The 23,069-nt window shown below is 33.1% G+C and overlaps 1 protein-coding gene across 1 annotated transcript in view; it reads right to left on the bottom strand.

The window, feature by feature from the left end:
- Positions 1-1,573: 1,573 nt before the first annotated feature.
- Positions 1,574-23,069, bottom strand: part of LOC145241563 (thrombospondin-type laminin G domain and EAR repeat-containing protein-like) — a 181,472-nt gene continuing 159,976 nt past the window's right edge. The window contains exons 9-10 of the mRNA XM_080104634.1: positions 19,947-20,134; positions 1,574-1,840 (exon numbers count right to left, since the gene is read on the bottom strand). Coding sequence (XP_079960760.1) covers positions 1,582-1,840; positions 19,947-20,134 — 447 coding nt within the window. The 3' untranslated portion in view covers positions 1,574-1,581. The remainder of the gene's footprint in view (positions 1,841-19,946; positions 20,135-23,069) is intronic.

The following is a 23,069-nucleotide window of genomic DNA, read 5'->3' as shown; positions in this document are numbered from 1 at the left end:
CCTACCAAACTACTCTGTCAATTTTCAGTCTGCAGACTCCAGATTTGAAATAAGGGGTATTGAGATTTGGGAAAATCTTTTTAATCGGTTTTCAGCCAGATATTTGTGTTGTAAAGGGGTCAAAGTTCAACGATTTGACTTTTGAAAACTCTACCAAACACCTCCGCCAATTTTGGATTTAAACACTTCAAATTTTAGATGTAGGTTACTTGGACATGGATCAAACTTTTTAATTTTAATTAATTTGAGCTCATAACAATAAATGCTAAGGGGTCAAAATTTGGGTCAAAGTTTAAAATTTTTTTACCTCTGTTGTCTCTACCAAATTACTCAGCCAATTTTTGGTGTAAACATTTGATATTTTACATAAAGTGTATTCAGACATAGGGCAAGATTTTTAATCGGTTTTTGGCCAAAAATCTGGCTGCCATGGGGTCAAAGTTCAAATGAGTTTATCTTTGCGGTCTCTAGCAAACTATTCAGCCAATTTTGGGTCTAAACATTTGAAATTTTACATAAAGGCTATTCAGACATGCAGCAAGATTTTTAATTAGTTTTTGGGCGAAAATTTGGCTGACAAAAGGGCAAAGTTGAAAGAATTGACCTGTGCAGACTCTACCAAACTCCTCTGCCAATTTTGGGTCCAGACACTAAAGATTTTAGATGTAGGTTACCTGGACATGAGTCAAAAATTCTTCATATATATATATATATATATATATATATATATATGAACAAATGATTAATAAAATATGTTAAAAGACATCTTGAAAAAAAGTTAAAAACATATTTAATTGTAAAAAAGGAAGCACAAGATAAGTGGATAGTCCTTAATCCGCAGAGTTTCGAAGAAATACTTTCCTTCTCATCAGAGGGCAGGAATTAGCAAAATGCAGGATCGGATTTTGCATATAAAAGTATTTAATGAAACTACAAGTAAGTCAAAGATCTTACTTGGTTAAAAAAAGGGTGAGGTAAGGGGAACAGGAGGCAAAAGAAAAATAAAAAAAAGATTTCACATGAATGGATAGTCCGGTGAAGGGTAAAAATCCAAAAATGGTAAAATCCAAAATGGTCGAATTTAAAATTTCAATCCACTGGGTAAATGGTCCAAAATCATCCAAAAGGCAGAGTTCCTTGGAAAAAAGCACAAATGGAATGAATTCCAAGTCATTAAAAGAAAAGTACTAGAGATAATATTTGAAACACGTCTGTCAAGGCTGGATGAATCAAAAAAAAAAAAATATATATATATATATATATATATATATATATATATATATATATATATATATATATATATATATATATATATATATATACTTATGCACATAAAGTTATGAAGAGCCCGAGCAAAGCCGCACTAAACTGCTAGTAAATAAATAAATAAATAAATAACATCCAAGATGAGACTAATAATCCAAATAATCCAAATTATCAATCCTCATCTAAAAAATTTCGAAACATAAAATTTCTGTTTTGTTTGCCGCTTTTTTTTTTTCTTTTTCTTTTTTTCTTTTTTTTTTTTGCTGCGTTTTCGTAAGAGAAGGAATTGAAAAAAAGAAGGCAAGAATTTGAATTTCATATAAACTTGGCCTTTAATACTTGAGAAATATCCGATTTGGGATTCGCATAAATTAAGTAGATATCCGGTCCGATATTGAAAGCCTCAAAATCGGCCGTTGGTAACAACTTCATCCGATGTACTGCAACGAATTGGTCAACGCCTTGCCATCGATAGATCACGCTGTCGTGTTCCCTGGGATCTGCTGTATTCTGGGCATTTGACAAAACTAAATATTTTTGTTCGCCAATCGTAAAGAACTCACAATCAATGGCGCTATAAAGAAACAAGAAAGAAAAACAGTAAAAAAAATCAGCAAAATTTCCTTATTTATAAAAAAAGGGGAAAAAAAGACGAGGAAAACAAGGAAAATATCAAATAAACGTTACAATTACCGACATAAATTGTTTGTGCAAAATTTTGGTAATTGTGGCCTGGTAGACCAACACAAAACCTACATTTAAAAAAACTGTTTTTAATGGTTTTCGAGTGTGCTGAAAACGAATATCACATTTAAAATTGGGGCCGTCAATTAGTTTTCACGATACTTAAAAGATACTTGTTTCATGTAGCAATGTAATGCGGCGGCCATATTTGTTCAAAACAGAAATGCCATAATGAAGGGTTAATCATTTTTTTAATTAAAAATAACCAAAAACAAGTGAAGCATGCATGGTAGTAAAATTTAAATTAAAACAAAAACTGTCGATTTAATCATCACAGCAAAAGTTTAGATAAAGATACAAATCACCACCACCCTCCACGCTAAGAATTTCTTTCGTGTAACAAGATACAAGATGGCCGCTGCGTTACATTACTACATGAAATATGGGGAAAAGTTGCCGGCCTCAAATTTAAATGCGATATTCGTTTTCTGCACACCGACTACCCTTAGAAATAACTTTCTAAAGGTAGGTTTTGTGTTGGTTTACCAGACCACAAATACTGAGATTTTGAACCGGATATATCTAAGCGTCCGCCCGGTATTGTCAGGAATATAACGTCAACCGCCGGATTATGCCGAGCGTTGCTAATGATTAAATCTTAACAACGATACGAAACAGAAAAGTAGCAAAATAAATGGAAACCATACAAAAAAAAAATTGTTTTGGATTCATTTAATATTTCATGGCAAACATATTTTATGCAGTGGTGGAGGCGATTTTATTACAACATTTTTTTTTTTTTTTTTTTTTGATAGACAATGTTTAGCAAACAAAGGTAATCTTGACTAAAGTCGTACGTAAGGTGGCGGCCGCGAACAGATGTAAAAAATAGAACGGAACGCAAATTTTTACAACCTAGCTATCAAAAAAAAAAAAAAAAAAAAAAGCTCGACAGCTGATAACAGCAAATAATAATAACAGCAAATAATAATAACATCAAATAATAATAACAACAAATAATAATAACAACAAATAATAATAAGCGTGTTTTAATTTTTAACTACTTTGTTTTGTTTTGGTAATTATGCAGAGAAAGGACGATGAAATTTAATTTTTACGTTTTTTCCGTTTTTGTTTATGAAAATGTTATGTGAAACTACAGTCCTGTTTATGAAACTACAATCTTGTTTGAAAAAAAAAATGTTTCTTAGTTTTTTTTTTTTTTCATTTCATTGTATTGTTTTGGTAATAATGCTGAGAAAAGACGATGAAATTCAATTCTTACGATGTCTTTTATTTGTATAACGTACAATAAAATTTGATCACTAAACTAGTTCTAGCCGGTATTATTATGATTACTGTGCATTGAAATGTTGCTTGGTCATTGAATTTAATGCAAATAGAAAATGGCAAACGAGATCCTTCACCGTTAAAATGTGTTCTTTTTTCTTGTTCTTTTTTTTTTTTTGTTTTGTTTTCTTGTTTTTTTCTTGTTACTTAATAAATTTGCGTGATTTTTTTTTTATCTACTGTGTCTTTTTTCGAACGAATTAAAAAAATTCGTGCCTTTTTGTTAATTTTTTCTTTTTATGTTAATTTTTTTTATATCAGAGTAAAACTGCACAGGCATCAAGACTTCTTTAAATAATAAATTATTATAACACGAATGGGTAGTTGAAGCAAATTAGTAGTAGTAGTAGTTGTAGCAGTAGTATTAGCAGTAGTAGTAACAGTCACTAGGAGTTGTCACACAGGCCATCATCAAACATTTCTCTTTGAAAACAACTTGTGGCGTTCTCTGAAATCTGAGTGACAAAAAAGTCTCCTCAGATTTCTAGTACTCTCCACCTCTTTCAATGACCATTGAAGATGGATTTTTGTTATCTCAACGGCCACTTACTATTGATTTTTCGTTGACAGCGACCACTGGTCTTCACTGGAATTTTGGGTGGCAATATGCCTCGCCAAGGTCCCAGTTCTCTTTGCACTCCTCCAGCGGAGGTCTGGCTAGTGCTTTCTCTCCTCGGTCTTTCCATTCTCCTTAACCCTCCTCACTTATTTGGTGTGATGCCAATGTATGGTGACACATACAAAAAAGGGGGGGGGTATCTTACAATTATATTGTTTCATGATTCAATGTGATGTTTTTTTTTGTTTTTTTTTTTTGTTTTGTTTTTGTTTTTTTGTTTGGTTTTTTTTTTTTCGTGTTGTGCATCTGTAGCCGTTTCTGCGTTTCCAATTTGTGTCTGTAGTTCATGTGTGTTAGTCTTCACATTTAAGGATTTTCATTATTAATATTAACTACTAATTTCCAACTGTATCTTGACTGTGTTTCCTTTAAAATAATTCACGTCGGTAAAAGTAATGATTACTAGGGCTATGACTTTCAGCATATTTTTTCATCGTTTTGACTCTCGAGTATATATATATATATTTTTACATGGGGGGGGTCACCACTTATCAAGGCCCAGGAGCCACTCGGGGATAAGGGTTATTGTGTGTACACTAATCAGTGGGATAGTATCGTAGTAATAGTTAGTAATGGGGATTTGATAAAGTGTCATTACTTAAGGGGGCGGTTCATCAGAAATTTGTTTGTGTTGGACTTGAAGACATCCAAGTTGAATTCGGGGGGGGGGAGAACAGGCAAGGGTCAGAGAGTTCCACAGCCGTGCAGTTCTAAGAAAGAAGCTTTGTTCATGGAATCTACGTTTTGATTTAGGCACGGATAAAGAGTGGGGAAAATTATTGACAGTGGTTTTCGTGAAAGATTGGCGAGAGGGGGACCAGAGAATGAGGCTCAGACGAGCACTTTCCATGGAAATAACGATAAAACAGAGACAGGCTCGCAACGGCTCTTCTGTGGGAGAGACGCTGGAGGGAAGAGAAAAGGGCATCCCCCACCAAGCCACGAAGTCTATTTTGTACTCTGTCAAGGCAGGATAGACTGTTTTTAGATGCTCCTGCCTGCCCAGATGTGACAGCAGTACTCCAACTCCATCCTTGGACGTACTTGACTTTTATATAGATAGAGAATTCGACACAGTTAGACACAATTAATTAATTGAGAACCACATCACTCTACATAAAAACATATGAGATATCAATGGATATATACCAAAACAAGGAAAAGAATATGCTGTTGTCATAGGCCTAATCATTACACATTTAACTATCATCCTCAAAAATGCTGTTGGGAAATACATCTTGTTGATATAGGGGAGATAACCCCAAAGCACATAAAACTTTTTCGTCCATTTTGTAAAAAACGTATTATCTCCCTTGGTAAAATACCACAAGTTCTTTTTTCGCCGCGACTTGGTCAGTTTGAACATTTTAAAAATCCAATACAACCTTCGGGACAAAATCAAAGTGTAGTATCTGTTCTTCAGATGCTGCACTTCTATTTCTTGTTCTCTTTCGGTGGAGGAGAAATCCTTCACGACTGAGACAATCTTTTATTTTTGTACCTTTTGTCCACGTTAAAAAACGACCCTGGTGTCTAAGTCTGTCCCGTGGGAAGGCATAGTAAATAGGTACAACAAGAGGGCTTTACGTATGTACGACTAAGTTAGGTGCGATTAATGTACGACCAATTGCTGCTGCTGGTCATGATTATGATGACGACCAGTATTTAACACTCTTGCATCGCAAGAGGATGTGACACAAGGTCGGAAGGTCGAAAAATGGGCCAGCGCTTCAAGAGGAGGAGAGCACTCTGACTCTGCAAAAATAAGTCTTATTAGCCCCGTCGGCATTCCCCGGTGAGGGCGACCCAGGAAACCAACGATAAATTTGCGGCAATACTTGGAGAGAACGCTGTGTTTTACGGTTGTTTTAAAAATGGAACGGAATTTAAAATTTCGTTCCGTTTGTAAAACAATCGTAAAACAGAGCGTTCTTCGCAAGTTTTATCTACTTTTATATATATATATATATATATATATATATATATATATATATATATATATATATATATATATAAAGTAACAGCAAACGAAATGATTTAATTTTTAAACGAAAAAAGTCAATTTGATATACTTTTTTTGGTATTTTTTATATAAGTCCAACTCATCGTTCACATTGGAAATGTCGACTTTTCTAGGTTTTTTTAAAAAAATTTTTTTATTCAATTTTCACCCCAAACAAGGCACAGTGCCACTTTGAAGTAGGGGGCTACTATCGGGGACATAATTTGTGGGGATATTATGAAGGGAGATGAGTAGAAAGATGTTTGTTAACATTACACTTGAACTTCTGCATATCAGTACAGTTGGGAAAGCAGAATCCCGGAAGGGAGTTCCAAAGACCTGCAGTTCTGGGGAAGAAACTATTGGAGTAAAAGGCTTTCTTGCACCTAGGGATCTCTACTGTAAAGGGGTGAGACTTAGTGGCTTGTCGGGGGTAGTTACGTCGAGGTGGTACAAGTGTTTGCAGTTCGTCAGAGCATTCACCATTAAAGTATTTGTAGAACAGGCAGAGTGATGCAACATCTCGTCGATGGGACAAAGGCTGAAGCCTAGATGACAGTTCAGAACCTATCAGGTTAGCAACTTTCTTTTGAACCTTGTCCAGGAGCAAGAGACAAGCAGCAGATGCACCAGCCCAGATGTGACAACAGTACTCCATATATGGGTGAATGGTGGCCTTATAGAGGTACAGGATACTTTCAGGTGTCAGTAGTTTTCTAGCACGGTAGAGGGAGCCAACCTTCCTTGCAGCAGCCTTGGCAATGCTCTCAATGTATCTATTCCAGTTCACATTCCCTGTAAACGTTAGGCCGAGGAGTTTAAAGGGAGTACTTTCAGGCAATGTGTTCTTGGCCATTGCTATTGGTGGTAGAAAAGGTTTCTTGTAGTTATTGAAGAAAACAATCTTAGTCTTAGCAACATTGAATGTGACCATCCATTTTTGCCCCCATTCAACTACAGATTGGAGGTCATCCTCTAGTGTTTCTGTCATTTCCTTAGATATGTGTGCATTTGTTTTCCCCTCATATCTGTTATAGAGAGTGGTGTCATCGGCAAATATACCCATCTCCGAAACAATTTTATCAAGGAGGTCATTTATGAATATCAGGAATAATAGAGGTCCAAGGATAGACCCCTGAGGAACTACCGCATTTATGTCATATTGTTTAGATGTACGACCGTCGAGGACAACTTGGATTTTTCTCTTACTTAAGAAAGATTTAATTACATTATGTATTCTCCCAGTGATACCATATGATCTAATTTTCCTTAGAAGATCATCGTGCCATACTCTGTAAAAAGCCTTAGATATATCGAGGGCTATTGCTCTACCCTCCCCTGTTTTGTCCAATGAACAGTATATACGTTCAGAGACTACAGTTAAGATATCTGCTGTTGAACGGGCTTGCCTGAATCCATATTGTTTGTCAGTCAGGAGTTTAGCAGCTGTTAGGTGCTGGTCTAGAGCTTGATTAACTAAGGACTCAAATATTTTGGCGAAAAGCGGGAGGAGGCTAATGGGGCGATAATTTAGTGGGTCAGTTCTTTCACCAGAATTCTGGAAGACTGGTACCACAGAAGCGGTTTTCCAGCAGTCGGGAAAGCAAGATTCGCTAAGGCATTTATTGTAAAGTTTGGAGAGAATTGGAGCAACCTCGACAGAGCATTTTTTTTAATAGCAAAGCCGGGATGAGATCTGGTCCACATGCTTTTGAGGTGTCAAGGGTTTTCAGGTATGTTTACAACGAATAAACACCCCAACCTTCCCATGTTAAGAATGGCTTTCGAAATAGACACCCCAACCTCCTCGTGTTGAGAACGGCTTTCGGAATTTGGAACATCGGACATTTGACCGTTTTAGGCAATACTCCATGTTCAATGAGAAACCTCCTACTTAAATCTTCTTGTTCCCAAAATTCTTATATTTGCAACTTGTGCACTAGGTGTGTCAGAAACTGACATTACGAATGCGTAAAAAAATATTGAATAATTCGATCCCCTGTCTTTCCAAGCTTATAAATACTCGAAAAATGTAATTCAAACCCTAATTTTTTTTCAATTGAAGGAGTAAGGAGCAAATTTTTTTAAAAATGACATGTTTAATAGCAAATTATGCAATATCTGTTTTGTTTTTTTTTTAAACCGGTTTTCTTTAAAAAAATTGAAGAAAATAAACGAAATTTAACTTAGGTCGATTATAAAAAATCGATATAAATTCCAAAAAAAAAACACTTACCTTTAAAAATTATTAATCAATGTGTAGTTGCATTCTTCATTGTTAAGAATTTATCCATATTTATATTTTAAAATCCATTTATTTTTTAAATAAAAGAATTTTTTAAACGCCTATTTGAAAAACCCGCCATGATGTAAACATTTTACGTTTTTATTTAAAACCGGAAATAGTTTTTTTTATTGTTTTGTATTACGGGTGGACAGAAGGAAGTAACAACCACATGTTCGCGTTAGCCGTCTACCTTTGCACGTAAAGAAATTTGTGCCTCCATACCTAAAAACTAGTCACATTTTATTTATGATATTTTGCCTTAAAAAAAAAAACAGTTCAAGAAATGTTTTTTTTTCTTTTCTCAAAAAAAAACACGAGTTTTTGATTTAATATATTTAATTTCCACTTGATGGAGGGAATTTTTTTTTTTTTTAATATCTAAAAAAAAAGCATTGAATGAAATAGAAATAATTTTCGTAATAAAACGAAACTTTCTGCACAATATAAGAAGATTGTAAGGTTTCATTAAAAAAATTTTTTTTTTTAAAGTGTTTTTAAAAAAAAGGTTTTTAACTTCGGACTTTTCAGGTAAATTTCTAAAAAACACTTTTTTGTTTTAAATTTGAATATATTATTTATTGATCTTTTATCTTCACTTTGTGATATATAAAACTTTGGTACATAATTAATTATTTACTTTTTAATAGACATTTTAAAATGGGGGTGATTTAAAAAAAAACGTTTGTCTAAAATATTATATTCGGTTTATTGGAAAGAGCATAAAATTTCACATTGACCCTGAAAATATCGTAAAAATTGAATCAATAGAAAAATTTTGATAGATTTTTAAAGTTTAAAAATTGAAAAATATTTAACTCGTAACATTACTAGTACTTTGTAAACACTGTTGTTTTTAAAATAATAAATGATATTTCTATTACATTTTATACAACATTAATAGTTTATTTTGGAAATATAATCCATAAAGAAAATAAAGAGCCCACTTTTAAAAGAGAAATTACGAGGTGTTTTTTTTATATTTTATTCGCAGTTTCGTGTTAGGGGTGTACAAAAATTCCTACAAAAATTCTGATGCACATACTTGTGCACATATTGATGATCGTTCTTTTTTCAAACTTATTTTTTTATTCTTTTATCAATTATTTTCTTGAGGCGCATGCGCAAAAAAGAAAGATTAAAACGGAATTAAATTTAAATTTCCGTTCAATTTTTAAAACAACCGTAAAACAGGGCGTTCTCCGCAAGTTTAACCAAATTTGCTTCTCCCAAAAGCCGGGAGGCAAAGACTGGTAGGGTGGACCTCCTAGTGCTATTCTAGGCATATCAGAATTGGGGGGGGGGCAATTTTTGACACCCATAACACGAAACTGCGAATAAAATATAAAAAAAACACCTCGTAATTTCTTTTTTTACGGTGGGTTCTTTATTTTCTTTATGGAATATACTTCCAAAATAAACTATTAAAGTTGCATAAAAAGTAATAGAAATATTATTTCTTTATTTTTTAAAAAACAGTAATGAAATCAATTGAATTTTACGAGTTAAATATTTTTCAATTTTTAAACTTTAAAAATCTATCAAAACTTTTCTATTGATTCAATTTTTACGATATTTTCAGGGTCAATGTGAAATTTATGCTCTTTCCAATAAACCAAATATAATATTTTAGACAAACGTTTATTTTTTTAATTCACGGCCCCCCATTTTAAAATGTCTATTAAAAAGTAAATAATTAATTTACTCACCAAAGTTTTACATATCACAAATTGAAGATAAAAGATCAATAAATAATATATTCAAATTAAAAACTAAAAAAAAGAAGTGTTTTTTAGAAATTTACCTGTAAAGTCCGAAGTTTAAAACCTTTTTTTTTAACCACGTTGTTTTTTGGGTTTTTTTTTTAATGAAACCTTGGTCATTGCTCCTTTAATTGAAAAAAAAAAATAGGGTTTGAATGACATTTTTTCGAGTAGTTATAAGCTTGGAAAGACAGGGGGTCGAATTATTCAATATATTTCACGCAATCGTAAGGTTAGTTTCTGACACACCTAGTGCTACTCAGAACATTTTGCAACAAAACGTTCATCAAGATAATTGATTGTCGAGATTGGAATTCGATTTACAAAAACTACGAAAGTACAAGGACGATGACGATAATTCATTATTCAAGCAACTTCGATTCGTCGTTTGAGCAAACTCCAGGCGATCTGAGCCGTCAACACAAAATATCGTGATACATTCTTGCTGTATTATTGAATTAAATAAAACGCATTTGGTCAAAACTTTCAACCGAGAGCTTATTTTTGGCTAATATATATATATATATATATATATATATATATATATATATATATATATATATATATATATATATATATATATATATACACACACACATTGTTTTCCAAAACGATCGTACAAATTATTGATTTTGTTGTTGTTCCTTCTTGTGAAACAGATTTTTAATTTAATTCTAATTTGAATTTTAAATTATCAATCACATTACTGAATATATATATATATATATATATATATATATATATATATATATATATATATATATATATATATATATATATATACTTTAAACGATTGGCGTTTTTGAATATTTTTTTCGTCGTCGTCATCATCATTATTATTATAATTAAAAAAAAAAATCTTTTTTTTTTACAGAATTCGTCATTGTACTGAGAGAGATAAAAAGTCGTCGCGTTGCAGCTTTCTTTAATAAAAATTCCGGTTCTTCTTCGTTATAATTACGAAATCCGATAGTTGAAAAATTAAATTTTCATTAAAAAGCAATGTCGAAGTTTTTTTGTTTTGTTTTGTTTTTTAATAAAAATTTCAATTACTCTGCAACTATTTTCATTTCTTTTTATCTTTAACGTTTTTAAATCAGACAGAGTTATTTCCCTTGCAGCAATGAAATTATTCCCTTACTTTTGTGTGATATCTTTTCAATTTTTCCCTCCGACCTTGTGTCACATCTAGTGGAACGAAAATAACCAAGTATTTTGTATTCTTATAAACAAAGACTAACAACAATAACCCGATTCGGTGACTGTTGAAATAACAATCCTCGGCAATTGCAGTCCAAACAATTACAGTTTGATGTTAGGCGCACCTGATGACTCTCTTGACTTCATGATGTTGTTGCAAGGGAGATAACTCAAGTTGGTTTTATGTTTGTATTTTTTGAAAGCTTCTTCATTATTAGAGCAAAGTTCGAAAATCGAAATATTTAATTTCAAATAAAACCGATGGTATTTACTTGATTATCACGACACAGTGATGAATATATCCAAAAATTACGAAAAACGATAGCGTAGAAAATTAATTATTGATAATTAGTGCACTGCTACTGCTGTAGGTAGGTATATCAGAATTTTGAGGGAATTTTTGACACCCCTAACACAAAACTGCGAATAAAATATTAAAAAAAAAAAACTCGTAATTTCTCTTTTAAAAGTTCGTTGTTTCATTTCTTTATGGAATATACTTCCAAAATAAACTATTAAAGTTATTTAAAAAATAATAGAAACATTATTTTTTATTTAAAAAAAAACAGTGTTTACAACTTCATGCAGCCATTTTTTTTTACGTAATGAAATCAATTGAATTTTACGAGTTAAATATTATTCAATTTCTAAACTTTAAAAATCTATCAAAATTTTTCTATTGGTTCAATTTTTACGATATTTTCAGGGTCAATGTGAAATTTTATGCTCTTTCCAATAAACCAAATATAATATTTTTGACACACGTTTTTGTTTTTTAATCCCCCCCCCCGATTTTGAAATGTCTATTAAAATTTTAATAATTCATTTATGTGCCAAAGTTTTATATATCACAAATTGAAGATAAAAGATCAACAAATAAAATATTCTAATTTAAAACAAAAAAAAGAATAGTTTTTTGGAAATTTACCTGTAAAGTCCAAAGTTTTTTTAAAAACCACGTTGACTTTTTTTTTTAAGTGGAAGCTTATGTGATGCTTAGAATGTCAAATAAATATGGGATGCTTACAACAATTTTTTCTATTTCATTCAATGTTTTCTTTTTTTAGATATAAAAAAGCAAAGAATTCAGTCGATAAAGAAGTATTAAAATATACCAATCAAAAACTCATGTATTTCATTAAGAGAATAAAAAAAAAATTTAATCGGTCAACTGTTTTTTTTTTTTTTTTGTTTAACAATAAAAACTTATAAGTGAATATGTTCGGTTTTTAAGTACGGCGGACCGAAATACTAAATTTGGTTTACAGCACGCATTAAAAAGTCATATAAATTATGTCCCTTCAAAGCGCCGGAATATAAAGGTGAATAAAATCAGATTGTCTCCCTTTTTTTGAACAGTTAAAAAAAATGTGAGTTCTCCTTTGTTTTTAATCCTTGTTTAAAAAAGTATTTTATTTAAAAAGGACATGGAATATAAGTATAAATATGGATAAATTCTTAACAATGAACAATTGAATTACTCATCGAATACTAGTTTTTATAGGTAAGTATTTTTTTGGAATTTATATATTTTTTATAATCGAAGGAAGTAAAATTTTGTTTTTTTTTTAATCTTTTTTAAGGAAAACCGATTTAAAAAAAAACAACTATTGCATAATTTGCTATTAAACCTGTTATTTTTTTTAATTGTTGGTCTTTGCTCCTTTAATTAAAAAAAATTAGGGTTTGAATTCCATTTTTCAAGAAGTCATAAGCTTCGAAAGACAGTAAGTCTAAATATTCCAGTGTTTACCACAAATTTTTACGGACGATTTCTGACACTGCTAGTACTGCTGCCACATCTGGGGTGGAGCTTCTAAAAGCACTGTGTCCTGCTTTAACACAAAATTATAAACCCGTCTTCGAAATCTAGTGGGCGGTGAACATTTCGCCATCTCACTTCCTCTTTTTCACAGAAGAGACATTGCAGGTTTCTCTCTGCTCTATCGATACTTTTATGGTAGGTGCTCGACTGAGCTCCAATCTATGGTCCCTCCCCTTCAAACGTTTGCAACTAATTCACGCCTAGCTGAAACTACTGCCAACAACTTCCTGCATTCTCTATCAGTGTATAATACTAAACGAAAATTCCATGACCAGAGTTTATTTCCTAGAGCTGTACGTTTGTGGAATGCAATACTCCGGGTCTGCTTCTTCGCTGACTATTACATGGTCATCTTCAAATCCAATGTGAATAAATTTCACAAACTTTCACAAAAGCACTCGACTAGCTACAACCACTATCAACCCCCCACCCACCCACTCTCTATCTGCACCTAAATCTAAACGCAAATTTCATGAACTGCTCACCAGAACTAGAACTGCCTACCTGTGGAACACTGTTCCACTGGCCTGCTTCCCGGGTGAATACAATGTGTCAGAATTAGCTGATCGACGAGTAGGGGGGGGGAGAAGAAAAGACTTGCAACGAAATGCCGACGTTGATTACAGTCTTTTCTTGTAAAAGTACCTATTTACTATGCCTCCCCACGGGACAGAGTTAGACACCAGGGTCGTTTTTTAACGTGGAGAAAAGGTACAAAAATAAAAAATTGTCTCAGTCGTGAAGGACTGTTCCTCCACTGAAAGAGAACAAGAAATGGAAGTGCAGCATCTGAAGAACAGATACTACACTTTGATCTTGTTTATATATTTTATTGCTTTTAAAATTTTGAAAATACAATTAAGTAAAAAAAACAAAATATTCTTAAATAACAAAATTAGGCACAAGGCCCTACAAGAGATTGGGGAGGGGAAGGTTCAGGGTCTTTGTGACTAAAGTGATTAAAAAGTAATAAATGTAGACTTTGGAGTCTTACTCTTGACTGGCAACATTTACCAAAATACCTCATTCACTCTATGGATCTTAATCTAACTAATAAATCCCCAGCGTTTAAGAATCAAAACCATATTTACAATTTATAAACAGTTGTCTGTGTGTTTGTGTATGCATTTTTTTTTTTTTTTTTTTTTTTAAATATACTACACTTTGATCTTGACCAACAGGCCAAAAGTAACAGATGAGTAACGATGGTCGAAGCGTAGTTTGTCTGGGTATTTATTTGCTTCCCCACTAAGCAAATTAAACACAAGGCCTTTTTTTTAATGTGGAGGGGGACCAGCTCCCCCCCCCCCGAGAGGGAACTGGATATTGATAATTGGTATGAAGGTTTCCCCCTACATTGACCAATAACTGATTGCCACAAAGGCAATGGCCTTTAATTGCAGTATTTGCCGGAACACATACTGCCCGGGGCCGGGGTGGCACCCCTGAAAGACAACAATAACAACCGTAGAGCGGCCACTCCTTTTATATATCCAAACTGTGGAGAAAGTGGCTTACCGTTAAAGAGGCTGCGCGTTTGTGCCTGCAGAGCACAAACTAAGAATCAAGATGGGGCCCGCATGCGTTTATGTGGAAAAAGTCTCGTGGAATCTCGTGGAATCTCGGAGAATCTCGGAGAATCTCGTACCCTGATTCCATAAATAACGAGGAAAGGAAAGCGGGAAGAGAGACGATTTTGAGTCACGAAAACGAACGGACGTGTGTAAAAGAAGAGGTAGAAGAAAAGAGTGTGGTGAACGAAACAAACAACGACTCGGTTGAAAGTAGAGTTGTAACGAACACAAATTTCCTAAGCATTTGCAGAATCTGTTCCGAATGTGAGCATGGTTCTAAAATGGGTGATCGATTTACTAAAACGTTGCATTAGAAACTGAGCACCCCCTACAAATATTAAAATTTTGACACAAACTCTCTTCAACGAGATTCATGCGTGACTGGAATGTCTATCGGTAAGTCAAACGATTTAAAATTCACACAAATTATAATACGGTAGCTTCTAAGTCCAATTTAAACAGGTTCTTGGTGAGCCCCCCCCCCCCTTAAATAATTTTAATTCTACCCAATTTACACCATTGCTGCCTTAATTAAATTAAATCTGATCCTCTTCAGGCCTTAATAAGTGGTGACTCCTAAGTAAAAAAAAATCCGTTGAGTCGCCCCCTTAGATAATCTGGCCTAAATTCCACTATGACTTTTTTTGTTATTCTAGGGTACCCCCCACCCACCCTCAAAGCCTGTATAAGTGATCTCTCTAGAAAAAAAAAGTTTTCAAAGACAATTAGCGTAAATTAAGTTTCGCTTAAACATTAAATAAATACACAGGAAAAAAGGAGAGCTCGAATAGCAACAAGGGAGGTAATAATTTTGTGAAACCTGAAAATCTTTGGCCAATTTAGGGAAACTCAATTTTCGCTAATTGTCTTCGAAAACTGTTTTCATTAATAATTTTATACCTTATCGTTTTTCGTAATTTCTGGATATTTTAATTATTGTGACATGGCAATTAAGTAGATATCATTTGTTTTACTTGAAATTTGATATTTCGATTTTCGCTACAATAATGAAGAAGCACCTATTTTTCCATTCAAAAAAAAAGTAATAATTGTTTTTGAAACTTTATTTTGTTGTTGTTGTTGTTGTTGTTGTTGTTTCAACAATTGCTTTGAACAAATATTAATAAACAATGAAATCATTATTATTATTATCATATTATTTTATTAGTAGTAATAGTAGTAGTATCAAACTATTATACTATTATCATATTATTATTGTATTATTATTATTATTATTATTATCATATTATTATCATTATTATTACTATTATTTTTATTATATTAAATTCTAAAACTGAAAACACATGTGTAAAAATAATTTAATATCATATTTTTTTAAAAAAACTTAATTCATAGAAATGTAAAAAAAAAAAAAACTTTTATTATTCGATATAATAGAAGTTTTTAAACAAAGAAAATTAATAAATGTAAAAAAAAAAAAAAGGTTCTTGGTTTGTGATTACAAATTTGATGAAAAAAAAAAGAAATATGGGAGTGTGAAACATTCGTTGATTATCATTCAATCCCGGGCAATGTCGTGTCTCCGTGCTAGTATATATATATATATATATATATATATATATATATATATATATATATATATATATATATATATATATATATATCTTATAATATAAAGCTGAATGTCTGTGTGTGTATGTGTGTGTGTGTGTCTAGTCACGAATAGGCTCCTATATGGTTGATTATTTTAAAAAATTGATTACATATAATGATAGAAGATGTATCGAGACACAGGAATGGGTATGTTTTATCTGGCAGAACATTGGTTCATTAAAATTGTGGGGTCTGCGTTCGTGCCTGGTCCACAAAGTATGGAAATAAAAAAAAAATTAAAAATTAACAAAAAAAAAACGTTTACAAGTTTACAATATAGATGTACATAAGAATACTTTGATAAGTATGTTTTAACTTAAATACGGATGGTATAATAAAATTGTGGGGTCTGCATTCGCGCCTGGCCTCCATAGAATGGAAATAGGCACAAACTTTAATAAAGACTTTTTATATCTATCCGTGTAAGTATACTTTGATAATTATGTTTCTGTTTGAAGAAATATGGTATAATAAAATTATGGGGTGTTCGTTCGCGCCTGACCTCCATAGAATGGAAATATGTCACAAAGTTTAACAAGGTTTTTTAATATAGATCCACAGAATATTGTGATAAGTGTTTCAGTGTGAACAGGTATGGTATAATAAATTATGGAGTTTATCTATTTTATTTTTACTTTCATCATATTTTGCTTTGGTTTTGATACCCCCAAATTCGAAGCTATCTCTTTACAACCCTTCCTTTTCATAACCTATCATACTGTCATAAATCAGAGTCCATTTTCTGTAGACTGTTTTTGAACCCAGTCAACGACGAGTACTTTTGCTAGTGTATATATATATATATATATATATATATATATATATATATATATATATATATATATATATATATATATATATCTTTTGCGCGTGAAAAACGTGACGCTGTACACGAAAATCGCACATGAAATTGTCATTTTAATTCAATACAACATTTTTCTTCTGTGCGAAATTGTCATTTACGGTCATCAATGGAGATTTGATTACGTTATCAGATCCGAAAATCAACATTTATTTATCATTGAAGAATTTTTTTCGAAATAAATAACTTCCTCTAAAATAAATAAGTCTTTAATAATAAGTAAATGTTGCCTTTCAGATCTGGTAACGTAATCAAGTCTCCATTGATGACTGACGACGACAACTTCGCACGAAAACAAACAACAAAAAAGTTTTACTGAATTAAAATGACAATTTCATACACGAATTTCGTATATATCGTCATGTTTTTCGCGCGAAAAAAAAAAAGCCAGCAAATTTCGTAAAATATTTGCAGTTGACGAGTCAAGCAGAGACGTTTATTGCTTCGAAGATAAACAATTTTTTTTAAGTATTAGGTGTATCAGAATTTTTGTAGGAATTTTTGACACCCCCTAACACGAAACTGCGAATAAAATATTAAAAAAAAAAACTCGTAATTTCTCCTTTAAAAGTGGGTTATTTTCTTTACAGATTATACTTCCAAAATAAACTATTAAAGTTGTTTTAAAAGTAATAGAAATATTTTTTTTTAAACAGGAATGAAATTAATTGAATTTTACGAGCTCAGTATTTTTCAATTTTTAAACTTTAAAAATCTATCAAATTTTTTTTATTGATTCAATTTTTCATGGCGAGTGTCTGCTATTGTTCTGGTAGCAATTTTTATTCTCTAGGAAACAATAAAGATATTTGGTTTTATTACTTTTGTCGTATTATTTTACAGAAATCACGTCGGGGTCACCAGTGTTAGAATATACATTATTTTAATTCAAAATTCATGTATTAAACACATATCCTAAACTTATCCATTACTAGCAAACTTTTTTCTTTTTTTTTTTTACAAGGTGGTCACCACTTATCAAGGCCCGGAAGCCACTCAGGGATAAGGGTTATTGAATTACAGTACGTTAGTGTGGAGATTTAATAAAGTGTCTACTTAAGGGGGCGGTTCGTTAGGAATCTGTTTACGTTGGACTTGAAGACATCCAGGTTGTAGTCAGGTGGGAAGCAGGCAGATGGAACAGAGTTCCACAGTCGTGCAGACACTATAGAAAGTAATAACAAAATATTTATGTCTGAATCTACCTTAAAGATAAAATCATTAATTAATGAAGAAACGTTGATTCTTCAATTCGTGAAAGATTCAACGGGAGAAGTTCGACAACAGTGAATTCTTTGTACTTTCTCGTTCTCTTCAGACATAATCAAAAGGAATTACTCAGCAAATTTCCACAGTTTTTGTTGAATAAAAATAATTTATTAATTTGTTATTCATGATCACAATGAACATATATCTAAAGTAATGGCAGAAACACTAGAGGATGACCTCCAATCAGTGGTGGAATGGGGACAAAAATGGATGGTCACGTTCAATGCCGCCAAGACAAAACTGGTTTCATTCAATAATTACAAGAAACCTTCTCTACCACCTATAGCAATGGCCAACGAATCTTTATCTGAGAGTACGTCTTTCCAGCTCCTTGGCCTAACGTTCACATGAAACATGAGTTGGAACAATTACATCGAAGGCATTGCAAGGGCCGCTGCAAGGAAGGTGGGCTCTCTCTACCGTGCTAGAAAACTACTAACAGCCGAAAGTATCCTGTACCTCTATAAGGCAACCATTCGCCCATGTATGGAGTATTGCTGTCATATTTGGGCTGGTGCATCGGCTACTAGTCTCTCGCTCCTTGACAGGGTTCAAAAGAGAGTCGCAAATCTGATAGGCCCTAAACTGGCATCTAAGCTTCAGCCTCTGTCCCATCGACGAAACGTTGCATCCCTCTGCCTGTTCTACAAGTATTTTAATGGTGAATGCTCTGATGAACTGCAAGCACTTGTGCCCCCACGACGTGAACACCCTCGACAGACCTGACAAGCTGCAAAATCCCACCCCCACACTGTAGAGATCCCTAGATGTAAAAGATCTTTCTACTCCAGTAGTTTCTTCCCCAGAACCGCTAGACTTTGGAATTCCATTCCAGGTCACTGCTTCCCGAACTGTACTGACATGCAGAAGTTCAAGTGCAACGTGAACCAACATGTTGCTGCCCAAATCCCTACATAGTACCCCATTAGTTGTTGGCCCTGATAGTAGCCCCCTACACCAAAGTGGCAATGTGCCTTGTTTGGGGTGAAAATGTAATAAAAAAAAAAAAATTAAAAAAAAAAACTGGGTTTGTATTACTGTACACATAGATTCGAAAAAGTTGTCAAAAAACAAATATATAACAAATAAATGTTATCAAAGGCAAGATAAGTTACTTTTCTATCAAACTGGATATAATTTTCGTGTTTTTATTCAGTGTAACATGTTTATTCAGCTCGAAAAGCATACCGTGTTTACCGATGTATTGGAAAATTCAAGATGGCGGCCGATTCTCTCTTTAACACGGTAAGTTTGGAAAAAGGCGTAATAAATAATAAACTAGACAAAATACTGTTAGAAATTCGCTCAATATATGTTACCGTGACATAACTTGACATATATTCGGTGGTTTTTAATAGTATTTTGTCTAGTTTATTAGTTATAACACCTTTTCCTGAACTTATCGTGTTAAAGAGAGAATCGGCCGCCATCTTGAATTTTCCAATACATCGCTAAACACTGTATGCTTTTCGAGCTGAATAAACATGTTAAATTGAATAAAAACACGAAAATTATATCCAGTTTGGTAGAAAAGTAACTTATCTTGCCTTTGATAACATTTATTTGTTATATATTTGTTTTTTGACAACTTTTTCGAATCTATGTGTACAGTAATACAAATCCAAAAAACTTACCTGTTTGTTGGGACATTCTGAAAACGTTCAAAGGCTTTTTTGTGAATATTCAGTTTGTAAATTGTCGACTGCGTTGAGTACGTTTTTGCTTTCTGGTGATTTTGTGGACCAAAATTATAACTGTTTACAACTGCCAAGTAATGATCATTGTTTATGGAAAAATATTCCCAATCGACGGCGCCGATCGTCTGGAAGAGTTAAAAAAAAAAAAAATGGTTATCCGTAAAATCGAAAATTAAAAAAAATAATAATAATATTTATTTTGTATCATTTTGGATTATTTATATACGACACAATCACGTTGACACACCGGTTCTCGCCAGATCACCGAAGTTAAGCAATGTTGAGCCTGGCCAGTACCAGATGGCTGATCATTTGGAAAGGCGAGGCGCTGTATGTACCACAAGGTAAAATACCAGATTGAGAAACTGGCGCAGTCTATCCTTCTCTCGAAGGTAGATGAGACTCTCTTACGTCGTGGTAGGCAACCCGTCTAGTGATGGTGTCACGATAAAAAAAACATACGCTTGATACCCCTGGCGAAGTATCAAGTATTCAGCTACCGACAAGATTTGAATTACACAGCAAACTCTTGTAGTGAGTTCAATTTCGGCTACAGCCGCGCTTGTTGTTGTTGTTGTTGATGATGATGATGATGATGATGATGATGATGATGATGATGATGATGATGATGATGATGAATTATTTGGACTACTGCTCTCGTCGTGGGTGTCATTATCAGAACGTTTCGGCCGATATAACTCCCAGCCTCCTTCATGTGTCTCTTGTTCAATTCAGGAATCTTTCTGTTTAAGTTTCATGCAGGCTCGACAGAAAGATTTCAGAGCGAATAAAAATGGCCGTGTTCAAAAGATATATTGCCAAGTCCGAGAGGATGATTCCCGAGCTCGACTGTTCGCAGAAAGGTACCAAGGTTTGATAGAAAGCTTCCCGAGTTCAACTGAATGATTCCCGAATATGCAGAAAGGTTCCCAGATTTGACAGAAAGATTCCACAGTATGACAAAAAGATTCCCGAGTTCGACGGAAAGATTCCCAAGTTTGACAAGATGGTCGGGGTTTACATCGACCAAAACGTTGTGCGAATAACAATCAAAATGAGAACAGTAATCCGAATAATCCAATTGTTCAAAAAGTTAGATGCTAATTTTATCTTTTACTAGCTGGCCGCCCGGCGTTGCCCGGCCGTACAATACGCTTAAAAATGATATTTTAATTTATACAAATTGCGAATGTATTATTATAGAATCAATCCTCTATTTAATATTATAGATTACGAGGAATAATTTGCAAAAAAGTTTTAACGAATTCGCAAAAATTTTTAAAAATAATAATGATAATGTCGTTCATCAAATTCCGTTTGTGTTTGTTTATAATATCACGTCAGCTGATAGTTGGGCTTGACGATGAATGCCCTGGAAAAGTCACTTCTGATTAATGTTTAGTTTTAAAATATGCAAAAGATAAAATGATTTTAAATGGTGCATCTTCCTTTTATCGTAAAGAAATAAAATAAAATGGTGAGGTACGCCCGGGCTTGACCACGGGATATTCGATTCATAGTCCGTCGCTCTACAACTGAGCTATAAATCCAGATGTCAATCATTTTGTTTTTTTTTTTATAAAAACAAAGAATTTGCTAAGATTTTTATTTATCTCCCTTTTAAAAATCTCCTTGTAAAAATTATCTTTTTAATCTATAAGAAAAAAAAACTGCTTTTAGGATCTGATTTTTGGATTTCCGATACTTATCGGATGAATTTCTGTACAAAACATATCTAAGAACACTGCCAGACATATAAATTACCTTTGTATGAAATTTGTAAAAGATTGGCTCAACCGTTTCGGAACCTATGAGGAACTCTCTCTCTCTCTTTCTCTCTCTCTCTCTCTCTCTCTCTCTCTCTCTCTCTCTCACACACACACACACACACACACACACACACACAAAGTGACTGTTAAATAATCTCTATATCTATCTATCTATCTATCTATCCAGCTATCTTTTACTATCTATCTATCTATCTATCTATCTATCTACAATTACATAAATGCAACTTTGTCTCTGTGTGTGTGAGTTCGTTCCTTTTAGACTCCGAAACGGCTGAATATATTTCCTTTAAAATTTGCAGAACTTAAGATTATAATTCTTGGGTTGATTTTAGTTAAGTTTTGTCTCAGAATACCTCCTATAATTACCGATAATTGAAACTGTTATTTTAATTCATCTATCAGTTTTTCCATGTCGTTGCTTAGTAACAATGATAGAACAACGGGCCGTGAAAATTCTACTATGGGTAAGTTGATAGCATGTTTTTGTTTTGTTTTCTGTTTGTTTTTGTTTTTTTTGTTGTTGCTTTTTTGCGTGACGTAGTCTGTAGGTTCAAACTCCGCACGTAAATTTCTTAATTTTTTTTTCATTAATTGCAAAGAATTTTATAATACGTGAAAATTCACGTGTTTTTATTTTGTTTTGTTTGTTATCATTATTTTATTTATTTATTTTATTTTTATTTTTTTTGCATGACGTGGTCTGTCGGTTCAAACCCCGCACGTAAATTTCTTAATTTTTTTCCGTTAACTGCAAAGAATTTTATAAGACTTGTAAATTTATGTGTTTATTTATTTTTTTATGTATTTTTATTTTTATTTTTGCATGACGTGGTCTGTAGGTTCAAACCCCGCCCGTAAATTTCTTAATGTATTTTTTTAATCAAAATATTATATTTAAGCGTATCTTACGACCGGAAAACACGGGGCGGCTTGTTAGTAGTAGAAATAGATTGTGTGTTTATAGTTCTGGGTAGTCAACCTTAAGTGGCCATTAATTACAATCATGCCGAGTGCCTGCTTGTTCTCAATGAAGCTTATTTTGTTTGCAACATGGACCCGCCGTTTCCCAGGGAGGAAAGAATGGTTTTCTTGGTGATACTGGCATTAGCGCGTATGGTGATCTAGATCATGCGCCTCAAGTTGGTTCACGAAGGGACATCTGTTCCAGATCGGATCTTATCGTTTACTTTAAGCATCTGCTTAAAGTAAATATCAGATGCGATTGGAGGAGGTTGCCTAGAGTGGAGTTTGATAAGAGGTGGGTGCACAA

This window comes from Euprymna scolopes, chromosome 20 (assembly GCF_053919585.1).
Source record: "Euprymna scolopes isolate OS-2025 chromosome 20, ASM5391958v1, whole genome shotgun sequence".
NCBI classification, from domain to species: Eukaryota; Metazoa; Mollusca; class Cephalopoda; order Sepiida; family Sepiolidae; genus Euprymna; species Euprymna scolopes.
The sequence above is the reverse complement of the archived record's forward strand: the minus strand, read 5'-3'. Positions and strand labels throughout refer to the sequence as shown.